At 40.3% G+C, this 19,833-nt stretch overlaps 1 protein-coding gene across 2 annotated transcripts in view; it reads right to left on the reverse strand.

The window, feature by feature from the left end:
- The window catches only part of anapc1 (anaphase promoting complex subunit 1), a 44,098-nt gene that overhangs the window by 4,811 nt on the left and 19,454 nt on the right, over nucleotides 1-19,833 (reverse strand). For both annotated transcript variants that reach the window (XM_034302838.2, XM_026939278.3), the window contains exons 20-43: nucleotides 19,646-19,737; nucleotides 19,336-19,484; nucleotides 18,059-18,137; nucleotides 17,796-17,832; nucleotides 17,581-17,654; nucleotides 17,234-17,412; nucleotides 13,772-13,998; nucleotides 13,174-13,292; nucleotides 11,823-12,094; nucleotides 8,866-9,100; nucleotides 8,047-8,138; nucleotides 7,169-7,303; nucleotides 6,959-7,041; nucleotides 6,739-6,817; nucleotides 5,631-5,705; nucleotides 3,966-4,036; nucleotides 3,647-3,737; nucleotides 3,435-3,494; nucleotides 3,132-3,325; nucleotides 2,307-2,393; nucleotides 1,934-2,051; nucleotides 965-1,042; nucleotides 400-467; nucleotides 170-308 (exon numbers count right to left, since the gene is read on the reverse strand). In XM_034302838.2, coding sequence (XP_034158729.2) covers nucleotides 170-308; nucleotides 400-467; nucleotides 965-1,042; nucleotides 1,934-2,051; nucleotides 2,307-2,393; nucleotides 3,132-3,325; nucleotides 3,435-3,494; nucleotides 3,647-3,737; nucleotides 3,966-4,036; nucleotides 5,631-5,705; nucleotides 6,739-6,817; nucleotides 6,959-7,041; nucleotides 7,169-7,303; nucleotides 8,047-8,138; nucleotides 8,866-9,100; nucleotides 11,823-12,094; nucleotides 13,174-13,292; nucleotides 13,772-13,998; nucleotides 17,234-17,412; nucleotides 17,581-17,654; nucleotides 17,796-17,832; nucleotides 18,059-18,137; nucleotides 19,336-19,484; nucleotides 19,646-19,737 — 2,833 coding nt within the window. The remainder of the gene's footprint in view (nucleotides 1-169; nucleotides 309-399; nucleotides 468-964; nucleotides 1,043-1,933; nucleotides 2,052-2,306; nucleotides 2,394-3,131; nucleotides 3,326-3,434; nucleotides 3,495-3,646; nucleotides 3,738-3,965; nucleotides 4,037-5,630; nucleotides 5,706-6,738; nucleotides 6,818-6,958; nucleotides 7,042-7,168; nucleotides 7,304-8,046; nucleotides 8,139-8,865; nucleotides 9,101-11,822; nucleotides 12,095-13,173; nucleotides 13,293-13,771; nucleotides 13,999-17,233; nucleotides 17,413-17,580; nucleotides 17,655-17,795; nucleotides 17,833-18,058; nucleotides 18,138-19,335; nucleotides 19,485-19,645; nucleotides 19,738-19,833) is intronic.

The raw sequence follows: 19,833 nt of genomic DNA on the forward strand, positions 1-19,833 counted from the left end.
TTTGAGTCACACAACTCCTGGATGTAAATCCTTGTGGCTTCAAAAAACCCCAATAAAAACTAAAGTGGATCTAAAGCTACAGTAAATATTTATAAGTTTCAGTCAAACGAGTGTATGTTCGGTGCCTTGATCTGCAATTTTTTTTTTTTAATCAGCCACACAGACAGACCTTGAAAGTGCGCACTTCTGGGTTTCTGTTGTTGACACTAGGAGCCAGCAGACTTTTCCATCCCCGAGGATCATCCTTATAGGGCAGCTGTCCAGCACGCAGCTTCACATAAAGAACGCCGTCTCTGGAAAGGATGGACCTGGAGCAGAAACATGGGGCTCAGTGTCTGCAGTTGTATACAAACACTAGACATCAAGCATCTTGCAATACGGCACTCTATTTAGACTTACTGCAGATGCTGAGTTCCTTTGGTCAGATCGATGTTCAGTTCCCAGTATCTTGGACCCTTCACTTTAATCTGTGAACACACACGTTTCACCTGTTTTTAACATGGGCATAACAACGTCTAAATTGTCGTTAAGACAAATAGACCACATTTTTCTCAAGATTTTTGATGTGTGGTTGGAGTTAGTCTGATTTAGGTTAGGGATGTCGGCTGCAGTAGTGGTGTGACGTCACTTAAGGGCATTTTGTATCTTTTTGCAGTTTACAAAAAAATTTCACCCAGACAGGGCTTACTTTTCATCACACCATCAGAAGGCTGTACATAGCCGTCTCACACAGATCATACGTAACAGGCTCAAGTAAAATGTGATGTAAAACCTAATATTGCAATACAGTGACATAATACTAACCTAAACAACACATTGACCAAATTATTAGAAACAAAATCCCTCTACTAATCAACCTGTTTATTCAACTAGTTAGCCATTTGAAGACAAATTAACTAGTCAATCATTTTTCTTTGACTAATCGATTAGGCATTTGTTTTAATTTACTCCTTTTGGCTGTTACCTGTTTCAGAAGATGAAGTTCAGGGAGCATAGTGGGAGCCATCAATTCCACGGTTGTCTCCTCATACCACTGTGTTTCCTATTAAAACACACAACTGTATGCTTTTATGCTTGAAAACCAGCACACACTCAGTACAAGTCACTGAGTTGCTCATCTACACGGCAACTGTGTGTAATCAGACACAGAGGTGGGGGGCGTCTCAGTAATTGTAGTTAACAGTGTGTTTCCAATCTTCAGGTGCCATCAGGCAATTTAAAGTCACCCCCATTGACCAGTATGACAGAAGTGCCAGGATCTTACATTCTGATGCAGTACCACTTTTACTCACCACAGAATTACATTATCTTTAGTGTTACAAATTCAACAGTAATGTCAACACTTATGGCTGACTGGAGCTACTTCACTGAAAAATAGGCAGTATATACACCGATCGGCCATAACATTAATAACATTAAAACCACCTGTGTAATATTGTGTAGGTCCCCCTCTTCCCCAGGTAAGCGACGCACACGCACCCTGCTGTCCACATGATGCTTTGTGCTACACTAGCTCTTCTGTGGGAGCGGACCAGATGGGCTAGCCTTCACTCCCCATGCACATCACTGATCCTTGGGTGCCCATGACCCTTTCACTGGTTCACCGGTTGTCCTTCCTTGGAGCACTTTTGGTAGGTACTAACCACTGCATACCTGGAACACCCCATAAGACCTGCCGTTTTGGAGATGCTCTGACCCAGTCATCTAGCCATCACAATTTGGCCCTTGTCAAAGTCACTCAGATCCTTACGCTTGCCCATTTTCCTGCTTCCAACACATTAACTCTGAGAAGTGAACTCTGTTCACTTGCTGCCTGATATATCCCACCCCTTGACAGGTGCCATTATAAGGAGATAAACAATGTTATTCATTTCACCTGTCAGTGGATTTAATGTTATGGCTGATCGGTTTATGTACACACAGTATGTAGTACCTTGTAGGTGACGTCAAGCAGGGCGTAGCAGGGTTTCAGAGTGTCCACGTCCACAGGCACAAGCAAACGAGGCTCAGCTGCCAGCACACAGAGGTGACGCAGGGCCTGGAGATGATACCTAAAGGGGAAAAAACAAAGACAACACCACACAAACACCTTTATCTGACGCTCTAACCATTCCCCATGAAAGAAACCAGCAAAGAAAACACAAACTGGTCCAAAATGCATCAAAGACCAACCATATTAAAACTATACTGAGAACAAACACAATATTTTTAAATGATGGACAACACGTGGAGGTTCAGAGAAAATAGATGGCAATAACACTAAATTCAGCAGAACAATGAGAGAAGAGAGACCGTAGTGTATTTACCTATTATCGGTGCTATGAGCAGGGAAGTGAGGATAAAGAGCACAGAGAAGGGCAGCAATGGCGGAGTTGGAGGTGCTGAGTGTGTACCTGTGAACAAAGCCGCATGATGCATTATTGTTCCAAACAGTGAAACGGTCCTTCATTGTTTAATGAGTGATCAGAGTTTTGTTTTAAAAGCAATTTGAGCCCTTTGAATAGCTTTCGGTTAAAAATAACAGCTGCACTGATGAATGTGCTTGAGCAGGTTCAGGAGGGAAAAGAGGCCCTTGTGGTATGTTCATCCCAGTTAGTGATGACATTCACTCTCTCCCCCTTCGGAACCCTTACACAAGCGCAATATTCACAGGCAACTGCTTATACACCTGCGTCAGTCCGGCAGTGTGTAATATGGGGAGGAGAAGGATAGGATTTTCTGAGGAATTTCTGCGCTAAGATGCTTCTGATCAACTTTCTGTTACACAAGAGACATTATGTGGTCAGACTTTCCTCACAGTCTTGCAGTAGCAAGTGAGATAATGAAATACATTTTAACAGTTAGGTTTGCATAGCAGGAAGTAATAATGTTTTTGAAATATCCAAGACATGTGACTCTGTGGCTCAAAAAAACATAAATCGAAATTTAGCACTTAACATTCAAGCAATCAGTCATATAAACATGGATGCAAAATAAAAACCAATGTCAAAATAGTAAAATAGAGCAGAAGAGCTAACATTACTTAATTTAATTAATGCCCTTATCATGTGCTTCTCAATACAATAAAACCGTATGCGAGTATGTTTGAATCACTCAAAGAGCCCAGTGTTATAGTTTTGAGATGCACTGACCTGCCTCCTCCAAGAAAGAGCAGGCCCAAGGCCATGTGGTGAGCCATATGGAATCCGTAGTTCATCTCACCAAACGTACGCTTGTGCAGAAAACGGCAGAGCTGAAGCACCTTTAGGTTCCCTGAGCCGGCCATGACCATGGAAGTGGCCAGAAGCACCATGCTCAGACACGTCTGCAGATTATACTGCCCCGACTGTCAGGCACATACCACAAAAAACACTGAGAGATCAGACAACAAAACAGTACATCATGAAGTGAGTGAATTTGTGATTTTATTTCTCTTTCTCTGAGATACCACTTACAACTGTGGCTGTAGACGTGGTGCTAGTGAGAGACTTCATGAAGTTTCGAGCAAACTTATACTGTGGAAAAAAATCAGGGGACAATTATATATAGTAATGAGAACAGCAAGAAATACTAAGAAGCATGTTGTCACTGACTGAAAGCATTTAATTATTAAAGCAATTTAATTAAATAAGCAATTAAAACTCCAATGTAGTTTAGTTTCCCTTACCAGACAGTCAAAGGCATCAGAATTTGCAGAACCAGCAAATCTAAAGCCCACAGCCATGCAGGCCCCAGCGATGATATAATCATGAGCTTGCCTGAGCAGAGGAACATGTGGCTTTAGAATGACTGCATAAAGTCAGGCATGCAATGATGGTAGATTTGCAACCGAAGCCCAAAACTGGAAATACAGACATTTTATTCTGAAAGCAAAAACCTTTCATTGATGGACCTCTTAAAATTGCTGAAAGATGCACTACAATCAAGGAAAAAAAAAAACAAAACAACCACTTGGCCCGACATTTAATGTCACAACATGAACTTACACCAAAGTTTCCATGTTCAGATCCTCAGACACTAGCGCTTCCTCCTGCAGTCCAATGTTCTCTTGGATGATCTGCCAAAAACACACTTTCCAGTTAAATATTAGTACAGTATTGCTGATATAGTTTAAATATTAGTATAGTAATCACAATTATACAGTCGTGTTCATGTTAGGACACGTCTTGGAAATATCTTATGTGAAGCTCAGTATTTAAAAAACCCATGTCAAGATCCTCCGCAGGGCACAGGGGTCAAATGAAACCAAAAGGATCTTGATCTGGACTGTAAACTGGATTTAAAGGTACTCAATCGCTGATGACATTTCAAAGTCTCATTACGGGAGATCTGCAACTCTAAATGTTTAATTGAATTTTAATGTGTAGGTGAGTCATATGCTTTAAATTTGCTTTAGTAGTCGATCAGGTATGGTCTACAAAATAAGTATGTAATGGCATGTAATGGCATGTAATGGCGTGGTAGCCTGAGAAAACCCTTCATATATTCCAATGTTGAAATTTCATACAGAATTCCTGAACTGAAATACGTGCGTCTTTTGCACGTATCTTAACCAGATGTAGCATTTCAGAAGTTCTAGCATTTTTAGAAATCTGTTCATTCCCAAAAGTCAGAGAAAATCTATTATATATTTAAAGATTACATTTCAAATGCACTACCTCTATATTGATAATCTAATGTGCCTATGGAAAAACATTATTACTGCCAAAGATTTGATTGATTTGATTTTAAGATTTATCAGTTTACAATCAGAAATGCTGATTATCACTTTTATCATTAGCATCATTCACATTAGTCTCTGTCTCATCACCTGAGATTACTCAAGAGTCACTCGCAGTATTTAAACACAAGCCTCAGCCTCGTCGCCATTTCTCCACTCTGCCGGCATATACATCAGCAGGGAAATAATCACTGATTCATTCAGTCACTTTTGTTCTGTTGGCTAAATTTCTTGTTATTAATGCAACTATCCAAATACGTTATCAAATCATGAGAAAGGCACTCTTAGCTAGTAAAGTGTTGACATCTTTACACAGACTGATTGTTTTTACTGCTGTGTTTGTCAAAATGGCTCCTTAGCCAGCAAAGCAAGATTAGAATGTAGCTTATATAAAAGCACAGACACATTATTTTGGTAAAATATATTTATATTTTCTAATCTATCCATCCGTTTTTTTTCCTGTTGCTTTCCAGAATGCAGCTCTAGCAAATTCCAACGTCTTTTCTCACAGCATTCTGCAATAGAAGCTGATTCTTAATTCTCAAAAACATCTGGAAAAAAAAATTATCAACAGATGCTGAATGTTTACATCACTTGTTTGCAGCAGACTCTGCAACACATGGAAGTAACCTGTTAGTTACACAATGTTCTTTGGCTTCCTTGGATTGCAGCAAAAAAATATGGCTTAACACAGCTTTGCCTTTCAAAGTGTGACTTGCAAAACTTGCATTGCAAAATATCTTAGTGACCCCTTAACAAAGCAAGAGGAAGTTACAATGAGTTGATGTGAAACACGTAATTAAATTTTTTTTTTTTTTTTTTTTTTTTTTTTTTTTTATACAAGAGAGCCAGATGGAGTAGGAATGCAATACTGAAGGGGAAAGTGCTTGTGTAGTGTTTGTGTGTGTCAGTGAAATTGTTGATTTTGTACCTGAGGCACATTGCTAGTCACCCATTCCTCATTAGGCAGTATCTCATCCCACATGATGAGGCATCTGGCCAGAGTCTGGAGACACAAAACAAGCACTGAGATTCAGTCACCCCCCACTCACTGCTTCTGCTGTCATCTTTCCCTCCCTTCTTCCTATATCCTGTTCAGACATGGTACATGTTTGTACAAGATGTGCATGTCTGATTCCAGTTAAAACTTTAAAAGGAGATAGTGAACTGTTTGATGAAAAATAGTTACAATTGAGGCCACAAGTTTACATACACATTTGATGTTACCATACGTTCCCTGCGTTAAGTCAATTAGAATATCTACTTAATTACCATAAAAGGTAATTTCACAGACTTTCGGTGAGTCTATTTTCTGAAATGCACCAGTCCCTTTTCCAGCAAAACACCCACACAACATGATGCTGCCACCACCACGCTTCACGGTTCGGCTGGTTTTCTTCATATTAAAAGTCTCATGCCTTTAGCCCCATATATAGCTCTCACATTATCATCATTATGGCCAGACAGTCCAATTTTTTTTGTTTGACCAGAGAAGATGCCACCAAAAGGCTGGTGATGACCTTCACTTCAGTCTGGCTTTTTTAACTTTTAGAGTAGGGCTTCTTCTTTTCCTGGCAGCCTTTCAGGCCATGACGATATAGGGCTCTCTTAGGATTTTCCCATTGTATCAAGGGCAAAAACACACTGGCTCTAAATACAGCCACAACTGCACTCTCCATTAACTCCTAATTGAAATGTGTGGAGTTGTGAAAAACTGAGATTAAATATCTTTAGCCGAGGTGTATGTAAACTTTTAGCTTCAACTGTAGCTATATTTAGCTAAATTTATTTCTTAACAGACAATTCCCTAAGCAAATAATGTAATTATTGTACTGCCACTGCAGTGTTGCATCTTTTAATAGAATTCTTTAGAAAATAGTGAGTTGTAATCAGATACGGAGACATAGCACAAATGCGATACTGGGTCAGACAATTGTAATATGTAATGGGAAGTGCTAAGGTACTCAAAGGTCACTGTAAACTTTAGAGGCATAATCTATCCATCACTCGTTCCCTCTCATTCGTTCTCTTCCCCTCACCCTCAGCAGCAGAAATTCAGGTTTGATGAAGTCCAGCAGGAACATGGTGTCTGGGGCTTTCAACCAATCAGCTATAGACCTGAAAGAGAGAGAGAGATACAGGTGACATCACACAATCACTGACTGTGAGACTGTGCTTTAAAAGGAATTGTTTTGAACTAGGGAGAAAAAACAAGCTAGACAGGAAGAGAAAAAGGAGCAAGAAAAAAAAGACCCTTGCCTATTGTTGGTTTTTAGATAGATCATGGCAAGCGCCAAGGTGGCACCAGGGCAGGTCACATCCACATTGATTGTGTCACCTTCCTATAATTAATAATTAATAGTTTTATGGCATATCAGATTTCCCAAAGGTGACATCTAACACACTGACTTAATTCTGTCCTCAATAATATGTAGTAGTTTATATAGCTTTCTCTGTTTTCGTTGAAACCTTAATCTGGTAGCTTGGGGATTTGTGCTTCTCTCTGTTAATGCCGGTGTGTGTGCGTCGGTGTCCTCCCACCATGTACTGGTAAAGCTGCTCCGGTACATTCAGGTCCGTCATGCCGATCAGGTTACTGCCATGCTACAGGTAGAGAGGCTTAGTCGGCATGGGAAAAACACAGCTTTCATTCTCACACACAGATTGCACATATGCTCACATAATGCTTGTTAATCTGTAACACAATGCTCTGAGAACATAAAAAGGCACTTTTGTTTGAACTTGTCTTCCATACAAATACTGTCTGACAGAAATGGGAACCTTAAGTTTCATTTAATTAATTATAATTCTGGCTATTTAATAGTGTCCTTGTCTATTTGGGGGAAGTTTAATAACTTATCTATTAGTGAGAATTATAAGACATAACTAATACTTTACTATTATGATTTGAGAACCACAAATTGTTGAAACTATGCAGAGTCTTTAAATTTCTCCTAAAACAAAGCTTTAAAATCAGATTTTGAATGAAAAAAAAAAAAAGAAAAAAAAAAAAAAAAAAAGAGAGAGAGAGGGAGAGATAAGATCATAAGGTATACATGTACTGGCTCACAGTGGCATGCAAAAAATGATATGAAGCTTTTGGAATGTGAAAGGGAGTGTCTCCAGTATACAAAACCACATGAGAGTTATTCTTGAAGTGAGAGAGATTTGGCTGTGTTAGCAGCTTGAATGATAACAAGCAGGAAGGATGTTGTCAGGTGACCGTGAGAATTGCTAATACACATAAGTGTGCTAATAAACTGGCATATCAGGTGACTTCCAAGGAAATAAAAGTCTGCATGAAAGAAAACATTCTCAGCATAATTTGGCAGCACTTGCACACTCACCCCAAGGCAAACCATGCCAAGTGCCAGGCCTGCGGCTAGAGAGTAGGACTCTCTGTCTGTGCAGTACTCCATTTCAGGGCCGGGAGGACGGCCTGTGTGGAGACACACACATACACACACATTTGTTAAGCATGCTCACGTCCAACCCATTAAATGAGCATTGTGCTTGTGTGACATTGATTTTTCCCTGCTCATGATTTACCATTTTAAAAAAATTAACGATTTAATTGTCCAAAACAGAAGACAGGAAGCAAGCATTTCCAGCTTGGAACTCAGGTGGATGGTGGCTTTTTAAGTGACAAAACAATTACTTTACAAACTGGTTGTCCAACGTCCACATGGCTGACATTTTCATTGCTGATCTATTACCCTGTGAGTCCAGTCGAGAGCACATGGGATGGGATGACGGGCTCGACTTCTAGGTGACGTGCATGTCGGCATCATTTATTTGAGGAGAAAACGACTGCTATTTTGGCATATTTTTGAGTGATAGCTCGTACTAAAATACTCTGATGTGAAATTACAGCAGTCTTACACAAAATGCATAAAGGTTGGAAGGTATGGTAAAAATAATATGATCTGAGTAATCAGATTATAATATCTCAGTAAAAATGATATCGCACAAACTTACGGAGCATGCACACACATAGGTGCCTCTCACAACCAACCTATATACTGACCTTATTCTATCACTATCATCTACACTCCCACAAAAACAACTCTTGCGTCTCACCTTTAAACAGATCTTACCTCTGGCCACCATCACCCACATTCACATCCATATAACATTCATACACACTGATCCCATCATGTACTGACCTATCTCTGCAAGCAGCACCTCTGCATTGTGCCGGTGTCCAGTCCCCTGGTACACAAGGCCGATGCCCACCACGGCGGCCACCTGCACGCTGTGTGGCACGTCCAGCTCTGTAGAAGTGGGTGGCAGCAGGGCGGGCACATGGATGCTCAGCAGGCGTGTGACTGACATGTCCATGGTTCCCAGCTTAGCTGCTGAAACACCCAACAAGAGGCCTATGCTCGTCATCTCATGGCCCTGAGGAGGAAAGGAGAAAAAAAAATTCTTCAAATCTCAAACATTGGTAATTATTTGTTAACTATTTACCCTTTAACACAGGACAGACATACATCTATAAGGGTACGGTCAATTCATATGTTGGTCTGTGCAAATTTACACTCGCTGGCCAATAAAACAGGAACACCTATACACCTAACTCTGCATGTGGCAGCAGTGCACTGCATAAAATCATGCAGATCAAAACTTCAGTTAATGTTCACACTGAACATCAGAATGGGGACAAATGTGATCTCAGTGAGTTTAACCAGGCAGTGTTTTTCCAATCTTCAACTGCCCAAATTTGGTGAGCCTGTGCTGCTGCACTAGAGTTTTTTTTTTTTTTCTGGATTCATTAGAAATTAGTATTATTCAGTATAGAAATGATATAGCTAGAGAGTACCTCAGAACTAGGAGAGATATGCTTGTGTGTGATTTACAAAGCAAATTTCAATGTTCAAAAGACAAGGACAAAAACAGACTGTTCATTCATTCATTCACTTTTCAAATGAATGTGTATAAAGCAGGATGTTTTTTGCTGGCTTCTCGTAATTGAGTACTATGATATTCTAGAAAGCCCAGGCCTCTATTCTCGATGTGGTAAAGGGCCAGTGTAAATACGCAGTATAAAGATGGAGCCACAGATTGTACATATGCATTGTAACCACCAAAAGTAGTGATAGAGCCTGGCCTGACTGGAAATGAGAAAGCTATGCAGCGTCATAGTGAAACTGTGCTTTAGGTTCGTCTTTCATGTGAGAAAAACAACAGGATGAGAGCAGAAGTCAGAAAAAGACAATTAGAGCGTGTAACTCCAAAACTGGAGAGAATTACACTGAGACTTAGGAAAAACAGATTTAAATGTCAAATCATAAAAGCAATACAGCAAGCACAGCATGAAACCAGGAGGGGCCAGCTACGATCATTTCAAGCTGAACTACCCCTTTTAACAGGGAAGCTACCTCTCGTCTCCTGTTTAAATGTCTTTTACAATAGCTCTTAAATCTCTACTGAGCCTAAATCTGAAAAGAGAGAACTGAAATTAGTCATCCTGCTGGACTACAGTAATAATTTTCTTACAATATATTTGTGTATTTCTTACAACCCCTAAAGGGTTGATCTTTTTTGTTATATGTAAAGAAAAAACATTAAAAAAGAAAGTAACCAATTTAGTCAACAATTTAGAAAATGTATATCAGGGTTTGGAATAAAAAAAAAATTGACCTGTACAAGTCAATTTAGAACAATGTGCAAAATTGTGGATATACACTCAGTGGTCACTTTATTAGGTACACCTACCTTGTATCTACTCTTACAGAGTATGAGGTAAACCTACTAAATTGCCCATTGGTTACTATAATACAGAGGTGGACAAATCGCTAGTCCAGGCACTCGGGTAAAGCAGATTTTTCATTCACGGTGGCCTGGCAGAGAAAACACCACAGCTCATAACTGAAATGGTGTCCAAAAGGTTTCTGCCTTTTTGTCGAGCCTACAAATATAATTCAATTCAATACAATATTATTTTATTTGTATAGCACTTTTAACAATGGGCATGGTTACAAAGCAGCTTTACAGAAATAAAAACATTCAGGATATAAACTGTAACGCTTCATCACCAGAGATATGATCAGGAGAGTAATATAGACTTTGACTGCATAAAGTCACCCCTCACAATGACTCAAGTACTCGTTTATTTTATAGCCTATATTAATGCATATTATTATTAGCTCATCACATTTTTGAGTTAAATTACGTTAGCCTAATTAACCTTTCAGTTGCTAGGTAATGAATTTATGACTTGTCTATCTCATCTATCAATGGACCACCAGATATTCTTTGGGTGGTGGCCCATCCTTAGCAGTGTCACTAATATGGTAGTGGTAGTTGGTAGACTTGCACATGTGCCATGTCAGTACCACTGCTGGGGTGCGATTGGTCAGACCCCAAATATCTGATTAGCAGTGGTCCTGTTGTGGCGAGTATTTATTGATGGATGGAGTAGACGGGAGATAATAAACGTGCATAACAACAGATGTGCTAAAGTCATTACCCTCTATTACAAAATGCAACTATAGTAAGTTTACTTAAAAAAATAAAATAGCCAGTGAGTGTATGGAAGCGGTTGGGAGAAAAAATTTCACTACTTTTGCAATGTGTTTTCTCAAATTCTAACTGATTAATATTAAAGATATAAAACATTAGGGCTAAGAAGAAAATAAATAAAACTGTGGTCAAATAAGCAGTAACACAATGTGCTACTGATTTAAAATTTAAGCTATTTTTCATGGCATATTTCCAGTATCCATGCCTTATTTTCACTGTGAAATTCAATAAATATTCAATTTCAAGAATCCTACCCTAATTATTATAACCAATACACTTCAGTCATTCCAATAAAAATATCAGTTATAGATAATCAATGGCAAGTCCTCCTGTTCTGCCAGGCACCTGCCTTAGTTAGACATTTAGTTAGACGCTTCAGTCATGTCACATTGTACCACCTAAATATAATCATATAAATTATGCTTTAATCACAATTATTGACTAACAATGGTTACTTTACTCTTATTATGGTCATTGTAATCAGAATCTTTGAATATTAGAAGATTTGAACCTCTACTGGTGTTTTATAGTAATAACTGCTGTAGAGATCTGTAACCTGGAGTTAAAATCATAAAATTTTCGTTTATAATTCGTTTACCTTAGTTAGATAGTCGTGGATGTTAAGCGTGGCAAGTTTGGTGAGGTGGCCATTAAGGCCGAGCGCCATTAGGAAGCCAGCATACTCGTTGGCTAGCTCGGTGCTCTTGGGTTTGTTGTAGGCGATCCAGGCCGATTCAACACGTGATGCCGGTGCAATCTTCAAGCCTGCTGCCACACCGTTGTGAAAGCTGGGCCAGCTTGCCATGTTGGGTGGCACATCAACATTGCCACTGTTCAGGTCCACGGTGGTGTTCCTGGGTGGAGCTCGCCCTGCCAGATGAAGTGAAGGAGAAAGACGTTTTTAAAAACTTTCACAAAACTCCTTCCCAATGAACAAAATAATGGGAGAATCAGAACACTGAATTGGGAAAGATGTTTGCACAGAATGTGAAGAAGACAGTGTATGACATGTGATAGTGTTCAAGAACAATGGAAGGAGGGAGACACAAATATTTAAATACCATACATTTCTTTGTCTTCGGTGCTACTTTTTTTTCACGTCCCCAATTTGATCACCTGCCACCCCCTATCATATGACAGCTACCAAATAGTAGATTGAAGGATAATGTGCCTCTTCCAAGACACGTGAAGCCAGCCAACCGCATCCTTTTGAACTGCTACTCATACTGCATCACAGAGTGGTGTAAACACTTGCTAAAAAAGCTCTATCAACCCTCTTCCATATACATAAACTCACAGATGACCAGGATTGACTTGTGTCACTTTCACTGACAAGGGAGCAGAGTAATGCCATCCCTCCCACCCAGAAAGCATGGCCAGCTGCATTTCAAATACAATGGTAACAACAACATTTGGAATCTTCCATGATGTGTGTTAAATATTGTGATAAATGTATAACTAACCATCAGCACAGGCCTGAAAGATACATCTTATTTGACCACTGAAGTTGTCTTTTTCCCCTCTGTAGTTCTAGCACTACCTTATTCAACATATTTTGTTTACCTAGAAAATGAGAGCAGATGCCTGGTCTTGGAGAACTGTTCTCTAATTGTGTAGCTCTTTAAACCACACGACAGAGGAAGAGGGTTATTATCTGTGGACATCAAAAAGCAGAAAGTGTGCCTGCTAAAGCACAATTTAAACTTGAGAGAGCATGAGAGCTCAGACTGCCCAGAACACCCTTAGTATAGCAACATTTCTGAACCTTTACGGTCCAAGCTGCATAGAAAATACTGGAATAAATGTGTTCTGCCAGCCTTAAGTATTTCACTGACTGCCTCATGTGACTTAACAGAAGGATCACACAGATGTTTTTCCATTCCACCAATTCCACTAGTTCTGCTGTATTAATACATGGAAAGAACTTGCTGGTTTGTGGCTAGGCATACCAGTCAGGTTGAGCTTGGGCACGGGCAGGGGCTCAGTTGGCACTGGATGGTATGAAAACAGTGTGAAGAGGCCTCGACCCACAGGGAGAGCCATGGTGCGCTGGCACAGCTGGAGAAGCCTGACGACACACACAGGACAGTTGTACAGTTAAACTGCCAGCTTGGCAAGTGTAAATGGGAGTGTAAATGTGAGAGTAAGTAAAAGAAATACAGAGATGGGTAAACAGTTACTTATTGTTTATGTTCTAAACATGGCTCCAATATTGAGAACTGCTTACTATTCTACAGCACTGGAAGAAATATTAAGAAATACGTATATTTGCAAAAACTAATCTTACATACATTTTGGCCTGAGATACCAGGTTTAACAATTCAGATTCTGACTTGCATATTAGCAGCATATATTGTATCTTCATTCCTGAGGCCATGGCCTTCAAATGAATGACATTTCAGTCATATCTGTTATCCAGTGTACTAGGTGTCTCTCCTGTTGTATCCCATGATACAAGTAAAGTGGCTTTGTAAATTCTATAATGATGTAGAATCATATATCTTATACATTATCATTATATTTACATGAAAGGGTGGGTTCTCTTACTTGTTCTCCTTCTCCTCAATATACTCATGGTCGCTGACCTCTGGCAGGTGGGGGACATTGACCCGTACAGGTCTGGAGCTTTGGAGCAGACGTCGAACCTCCTGAACACGCAGGTCACGGCTCCAGATCAGCCCCGTCACCTCCGGATGAAGATCTGCCATACCATCCTCTTCCTCATCTGCCTCGCTCGTTATTGGAGATTCTAGTGGCTCATTTAGTGCTACCATCTTTTATACACACACACACACACACACACCAGCCAAATTAAAACTAAAACCACCGAGAGGTGAAGTGGATAACATTGTTTATCTCGTTACAATGGCACCTGTCAAGGAGTGGGATATACTAGACAGCAAGCAAATAATCAGTGCACGAATTTGATGAGTTGAAAAGAGGAAAAATGGGCAACCGTAAGGATCTGAGTGACTTTGACAAGGGCCAAATTGTGATGGCTAGATGACAGCGCAAGGGGAGCAAAGGCTAGCCCATCTGGTCCGATCCCACAGAAGAGCTACTGTAGCACAAATTGCTGAAAAAGTTAATGCTGGCATTGCAGCTTGCGGCTTATGAGGCTGCGTAGCCGCATACCGGTCAGACCCCCAAAAGCACCTACAATGGGCACGTGAGCATCAGAACTGGACCATAGAGCAATGGAAGAAGGTGGCCAGGTCTGAAGAATCATGTTTTCTTTTACATCATGTGGACAGCAGGGTGCATGTGCGTCGCTTACCTGGGGAAGAGATGGAACCAGGATGCGCCAAGGGAAAAAAGACAAGCTGGTGGAGGCAGTGTGATGCTCTGGGCAATGTTCTGCTGGGAAACCTTGGGTTTTGGCATTCATGTGGATGTTACTTTGACACGTACCACCTACCTAAACATTGTTGCAGACCAAGTATCCCTCTTCATGGCAACAGTATTCCCTAATGGCAGTGCGTAATGGGTGAGAGTTTCAGTTCAGTTAGTGAATCAGATTTGAGTTGCATGTTGACTGACTTGCTACTTTTTGCAGAGTTCAGCGGTAAAGCACAAAAAACGTGGAGCGTGAAGCAGTGCTTTGAGCATCCCCTTAAGGAGAGTTGGAAAAACAGGTATCCTTGGATACAGAAGATATAACATTTTTATGTTACTGCTGATTCCTTCGTCCATCCATCCATCCATCCATCCATTTTCTGTACCTCTTATCCTCCACAGGGTCCCAGCGAGCCTGGAGACCCCCCCCAACCCCCCCCCCCCCCCCCCCCCCTCCCTTCTTATTAAATGAATTTTAAAAATAACTCTGGAATTTCCAGACTATTTAGTATTATCAGGCTATTATTATAGTTTTTTAAAATAAGAGTTAGGAGATTTAAAAATATAGGTAGTAGTGAAACACTGGCACAAGTTTTACGTTGGATGCCCTTCCTGATGCTACCCTCCCCATTTCCGGGCTTGGGACTGGCACTGAGAGCGCACTGGCTCGTGCAACCCTCCAGTGGCTGCGGTTGGTTTCCTGACCGGGAATCGAACCCGGACCATGATGATAGCGCCGCATGCTAGCCACTAGTGCACCAGGGAACCTAAATCTATGACATCTATGACATATGACAAAGCATATTTTGTAAAAATGATTTGAACATATAGGGAGTTACAGCTCATTTTATCAGGGTAGAACAGCACCTCTCCATAGACTTGCACCGTTTCATGAGCAATTCTCACCCTTGCTAATGTGGCAGTGGTGTTGCCGTATGACAGAAAATAACAGCCAGTAATGCGGCATCTAGGTTTCATCTACAGTGACTGCCTGGGCCACATCAGCATTTTTGTGAGCCTTTGAAGTACAAAAAAAAAACTGAGCCTATTCATTTTTTAACATATTAGTATGAGTTCTACTGTTTATACCTTTAACAACATTTATTATACTGGTTAAAGTATACGCTATTCACTAGTACCGCTCTGACATTTTGACTAAAAAAAATGAAGCCGAGGTAAAGAAATGCAAGCAGATGGTAAAAATACCAGTACAAATGTAATATTACAGATACTACATGTAGATATAGCCATCTCTACAGTCAACTGCATATTGTTTAAGATACACTGGAAAAGGAGTTTTCCTTTTGTTTTAATTTATTCCTTAAATTATATCACTTTTTTGAAGTGTACTGGACCTGGATCAGTTTTTTGTTTTAAGTATAGATTATGACTAGTCCACTTTTTTTAAATTACTGGTCAGCTAGTAAAAATAAACAACAGTGCAACTCGTAACAGATGGATCTGTAATATAGGAAATATATTACAGTAAGAAAGAGAAGAACTCACACGTCCTTAGCCTCTTAGGCTCATCTCTCGCCTTCACGCTCAACCACCATTTTTTTTTTTTTTTTTTTTAAAAACATATTTGAAAGGTCTCTACTCTGGGTGATGCATTTCAGGAATCATTCTAAAGCCCAACACCTGACGTGTTTCTGAATCATTTTTAGACTCGGGTCTGACTTGCATCAAATGTAGCAGAAAAAAGCGCCAGTGTTAACCAGCACTTCAGTCAGTGGGCAGAACATGGGTGGTCACCACGCTACAGGTCTGGTTTGAATACTAGATGCGAAAATGTTTAGTAGGTACATTTGAATACCATTTTTTGGAAATTCTCGAGGACCATACGAAACAAGGCAGCAGGCCCAGTTTGACTCCTGCGTGTTAGATAGTTAAGCTGCCATCATGGGGAAAGTTGTCCTGGGCCAAAGTTCAATCAAAATATGTTGGTTAAAAAAACTAGATATATCCCAAGCAAATTGGTTAACAGAGAACTTTAGTATAGGTTTCTATAAAACACATTAAAACACCCACAAATGCTGGGTAGATTAGTTATAGTGTTTTATCCATTCAGCCCAATATCTAGCAAAATTATATGTTTGCATATAGTTACATATAGTGTGTATAATTGCTACATATAGTATGTATAATTCTTGATATTTAATAGATAGTTGCCAGCCAGTTGGATGCACAACCACAATCACTAGACTATTGTTGGCTGTGGTGCTCAAACTCAAAAACTAACATCCACCTCTAAAAAGTGATTCCACTATGAAATCTATATGAGTTATGTCAAAGTTAAAAACAATGCCACCATCAGGACAGATAAAAGGCAAACAAGGCAGGCACGTTGGCATTGTTTTTACCTTTGAAATAGCTAAATAAATCAGTGGGGCACCTGAGTGAACCAGAGTGAACCTGAGTTACAATGTGCACAGCAGTGCTTTACCTAGAAATAATATTGCAGTGTTTCACTTATGTGCAATACAACACCTACAGCTAACAGTTTGAGTGTTAACAACAAGCGCATGACTAAAGACTTGACTCAGACTTGAAGCTCAGAGACTTGAGACTTGACTCGGCAAAAATGACTTGTGAACATCTCTGGTATATAGTGCTCTGTGCACCCTACTTAGTCACTATGTAGGTAGCTGGAAGCTATTTTAGGTTGCTTACCGGTTTTCCTTTGGCCAGGGAAACCTTGTGAGCCTGCTTGGTTAAGTCCTGTCGTCCAATCAGAGCACAGACCTCTTCAGACCAATCGGAGCAGGGGTGTTCTCTGCACTGGATGATGGCATCTCGGATTGGCAGTGCCACACCAAAAGGCACAGACTCCAGATCCTTCAACATAAAGCCTGAAATGAAACGCAAAACAAAACATTAGATAGTTGCACCAGTTACTTTGCTACTTTTTAATTATACTGTCTATATAGGCTATGCAAATAAAATGCCAGTACACTACATTTAGTTTTCAGAATCACAGTATGACAAGATAGGGAGTTAACTATGAATGTCAAACATACCTTCAGAGGTCAACCACACCACCAGTTTCTCTGCGAGACAGCCTGTTGGAGCGCTCTGCTTCACACTGCTCTGTCTGCAAGCACACACATACACAAACATGAAACACACGGCCTGAAAATTAAAGGGCTTCTGATGCCAAGTGCAGACATTCTGTACAATTATAGTTGTTACGATTGCACATTTTACCCTTTCTGAGAGATCATCTGATCATTACCTTCTAAGAGCAGGATCACTGAAACCTTTCTTTTGCCCTGGGGAAAAAGAAAAAAAAAAAAAAGATAGATAGAATGGATCAAAAAGTCTTATATACGCACAAGCAAAAGTGCTGCATACAGACTCAATCAATTATCTTTTGTGTTTAATTAACCTCAGGCTCATACAAGTAACCTTGATCTCTTACATCAACGAAATTTGTATAAGGAATGGGGAAGTATACACACACACATACACACACACATCAGAAGAGTGACAGCTCACCTGCAGAGAGCCTGGACAGGTACTTAGACACATTAGATGAAGCAGCTTTTTCATCTCCCACTACATATAGCGCATAGCTCTGCCAGAGAGACAGACAGAGACAGAAAAGGGGAGACAGATGGAGAGAAGAAAAAAAAATGAACAAATGTGCAAATGACTGTCATTAACAGCGGGACAGCACCCGTGTGGTTTCGGTTTTCAGCTGCAATGACATTAAAAGTCATTCTGGTTATGTTAGCGAGAAATAGCATGTATGTGCTGCTTCTAACCAAGACTGGAGTCATCAACCACATTACTGTATATACTAACCACAGAATAGAAGGGAATGCTACCTCTGAATGTCATATCGGGTAAAGAAGAGGAGAAAACTTGGCTTAAAATAAAACGACACCACAACAATTCCACTGGAACGCCAGAGTGGAACATCAGAACTTTTGTTCAGTTTTTGTATTCATTTAAAAAAAAACAAAAAAAAAAAAACAGACTGAGTGGTAGAGTCAGAGAGATTTAATGGACACTAATCCTTCGTCAGCCCAGACAGAGGGTTGAATGGAGTTTATAGAGAGAGATACTGGGGTAAACACGGTCCGTAATTGCAAGGTGGCTTGTCAGCGCCTCTATGCGGTTGTGCGTCATCTCACTCGGCCTGATGGGTAGAGATGCCCACCCCCACCCCAGTGATTCATCCCTCCATTTCCATGGCTTAAATTACAGCAGAAAAACTTTAACAATGCAAACACACACCTCACATGTTTTTCACTTGACATATGCACAGTATATACACAGTATATGGCGCCCACACACACACACACACACACACACACACACACACACAAGAAGGACATGTCTTTGGTTGCTCAGGAAGGAAGCAGCATTAGTAAAATGTCATTATGATTAGCTAGGAGACCTGTATCATCTAAATTCTTGACATTTCCACAGAACATGGTGTCTGAATTTAGTGGGATGTGACCAGGTTAGAGTTCTGTCAAAGCAGTGACCTTCATTAGTATGTGTTTCATTTGTTCGAACATAATTATATCCATAACCTTACCACAATAAGAAAGTTTACACTGGAGATATGAACATTATTTTCTAATACAGCTGTGTAGAAGCATCCTCCATTAGGAAATTTTGGATGTTTTAATCTTGTTGGCCTGAACTGAACAATTTACAATGAGATGCTAAACATATTTATATTTTCATCAATATTGTGAGAGCTGTATGAATGTATCTGCTTTTAAGGCGAGTTCTTAAAAGAAGAAATCTATGGAATTTACCAACACAATCAGTTTGGTCCTTTCACAAATGCCAGGCAGGTAGGGGAATGGAGGCACTTCCTGTCCCCTCAGACAGCTGCTGAGCCACGCAAACACACAGGGCACTTCACCAGTCAGGTACACTGGCCAGCTCATCAACTCCATCTGAGCTTTAGAGACAGACAGCGTTCATTTAAACATTAACGACTGCAGCAATGCCCAACTCTCAAGACTGCAACACAGAGAATAACCCAACATGGCTGTTCGATTCATTGTTTACTTGCCTTTGGCTGCTAATGAGGGGACCCCAAGCCATTGATCAGGTACTTACCCTGATCTATCTTGCAGGTTTCCTTGAAGCTTTTGATGAATGAGGGGTAATCACGCCAGTACAGATCAATGTATTCCTCCTGTTGCAGGTCCCTAATGAGATGAGGAGGGCAGGGGGATTAGTGGAAGAAGTTGTCTGATCAGACTGTTCATGCGGGTCAGATGATCAATATGTAGACTGATTATGAA

This window comes from Pangasianodon hypophthalmus, chromosome 3 (assembly GCF_027358585.1).
Source record: "Pangasianodon hypophthalmus isolate fPanHyp1 chromosome 3, fPanHyp1.pri, whole genome shotgun sequence".
NCBI lineage: Eukaryota > Metazoa > Chordata > Actinopteri > Siluriformes > Pangasiidae > Pangasianodon > Pangasianodon hypophthalmus.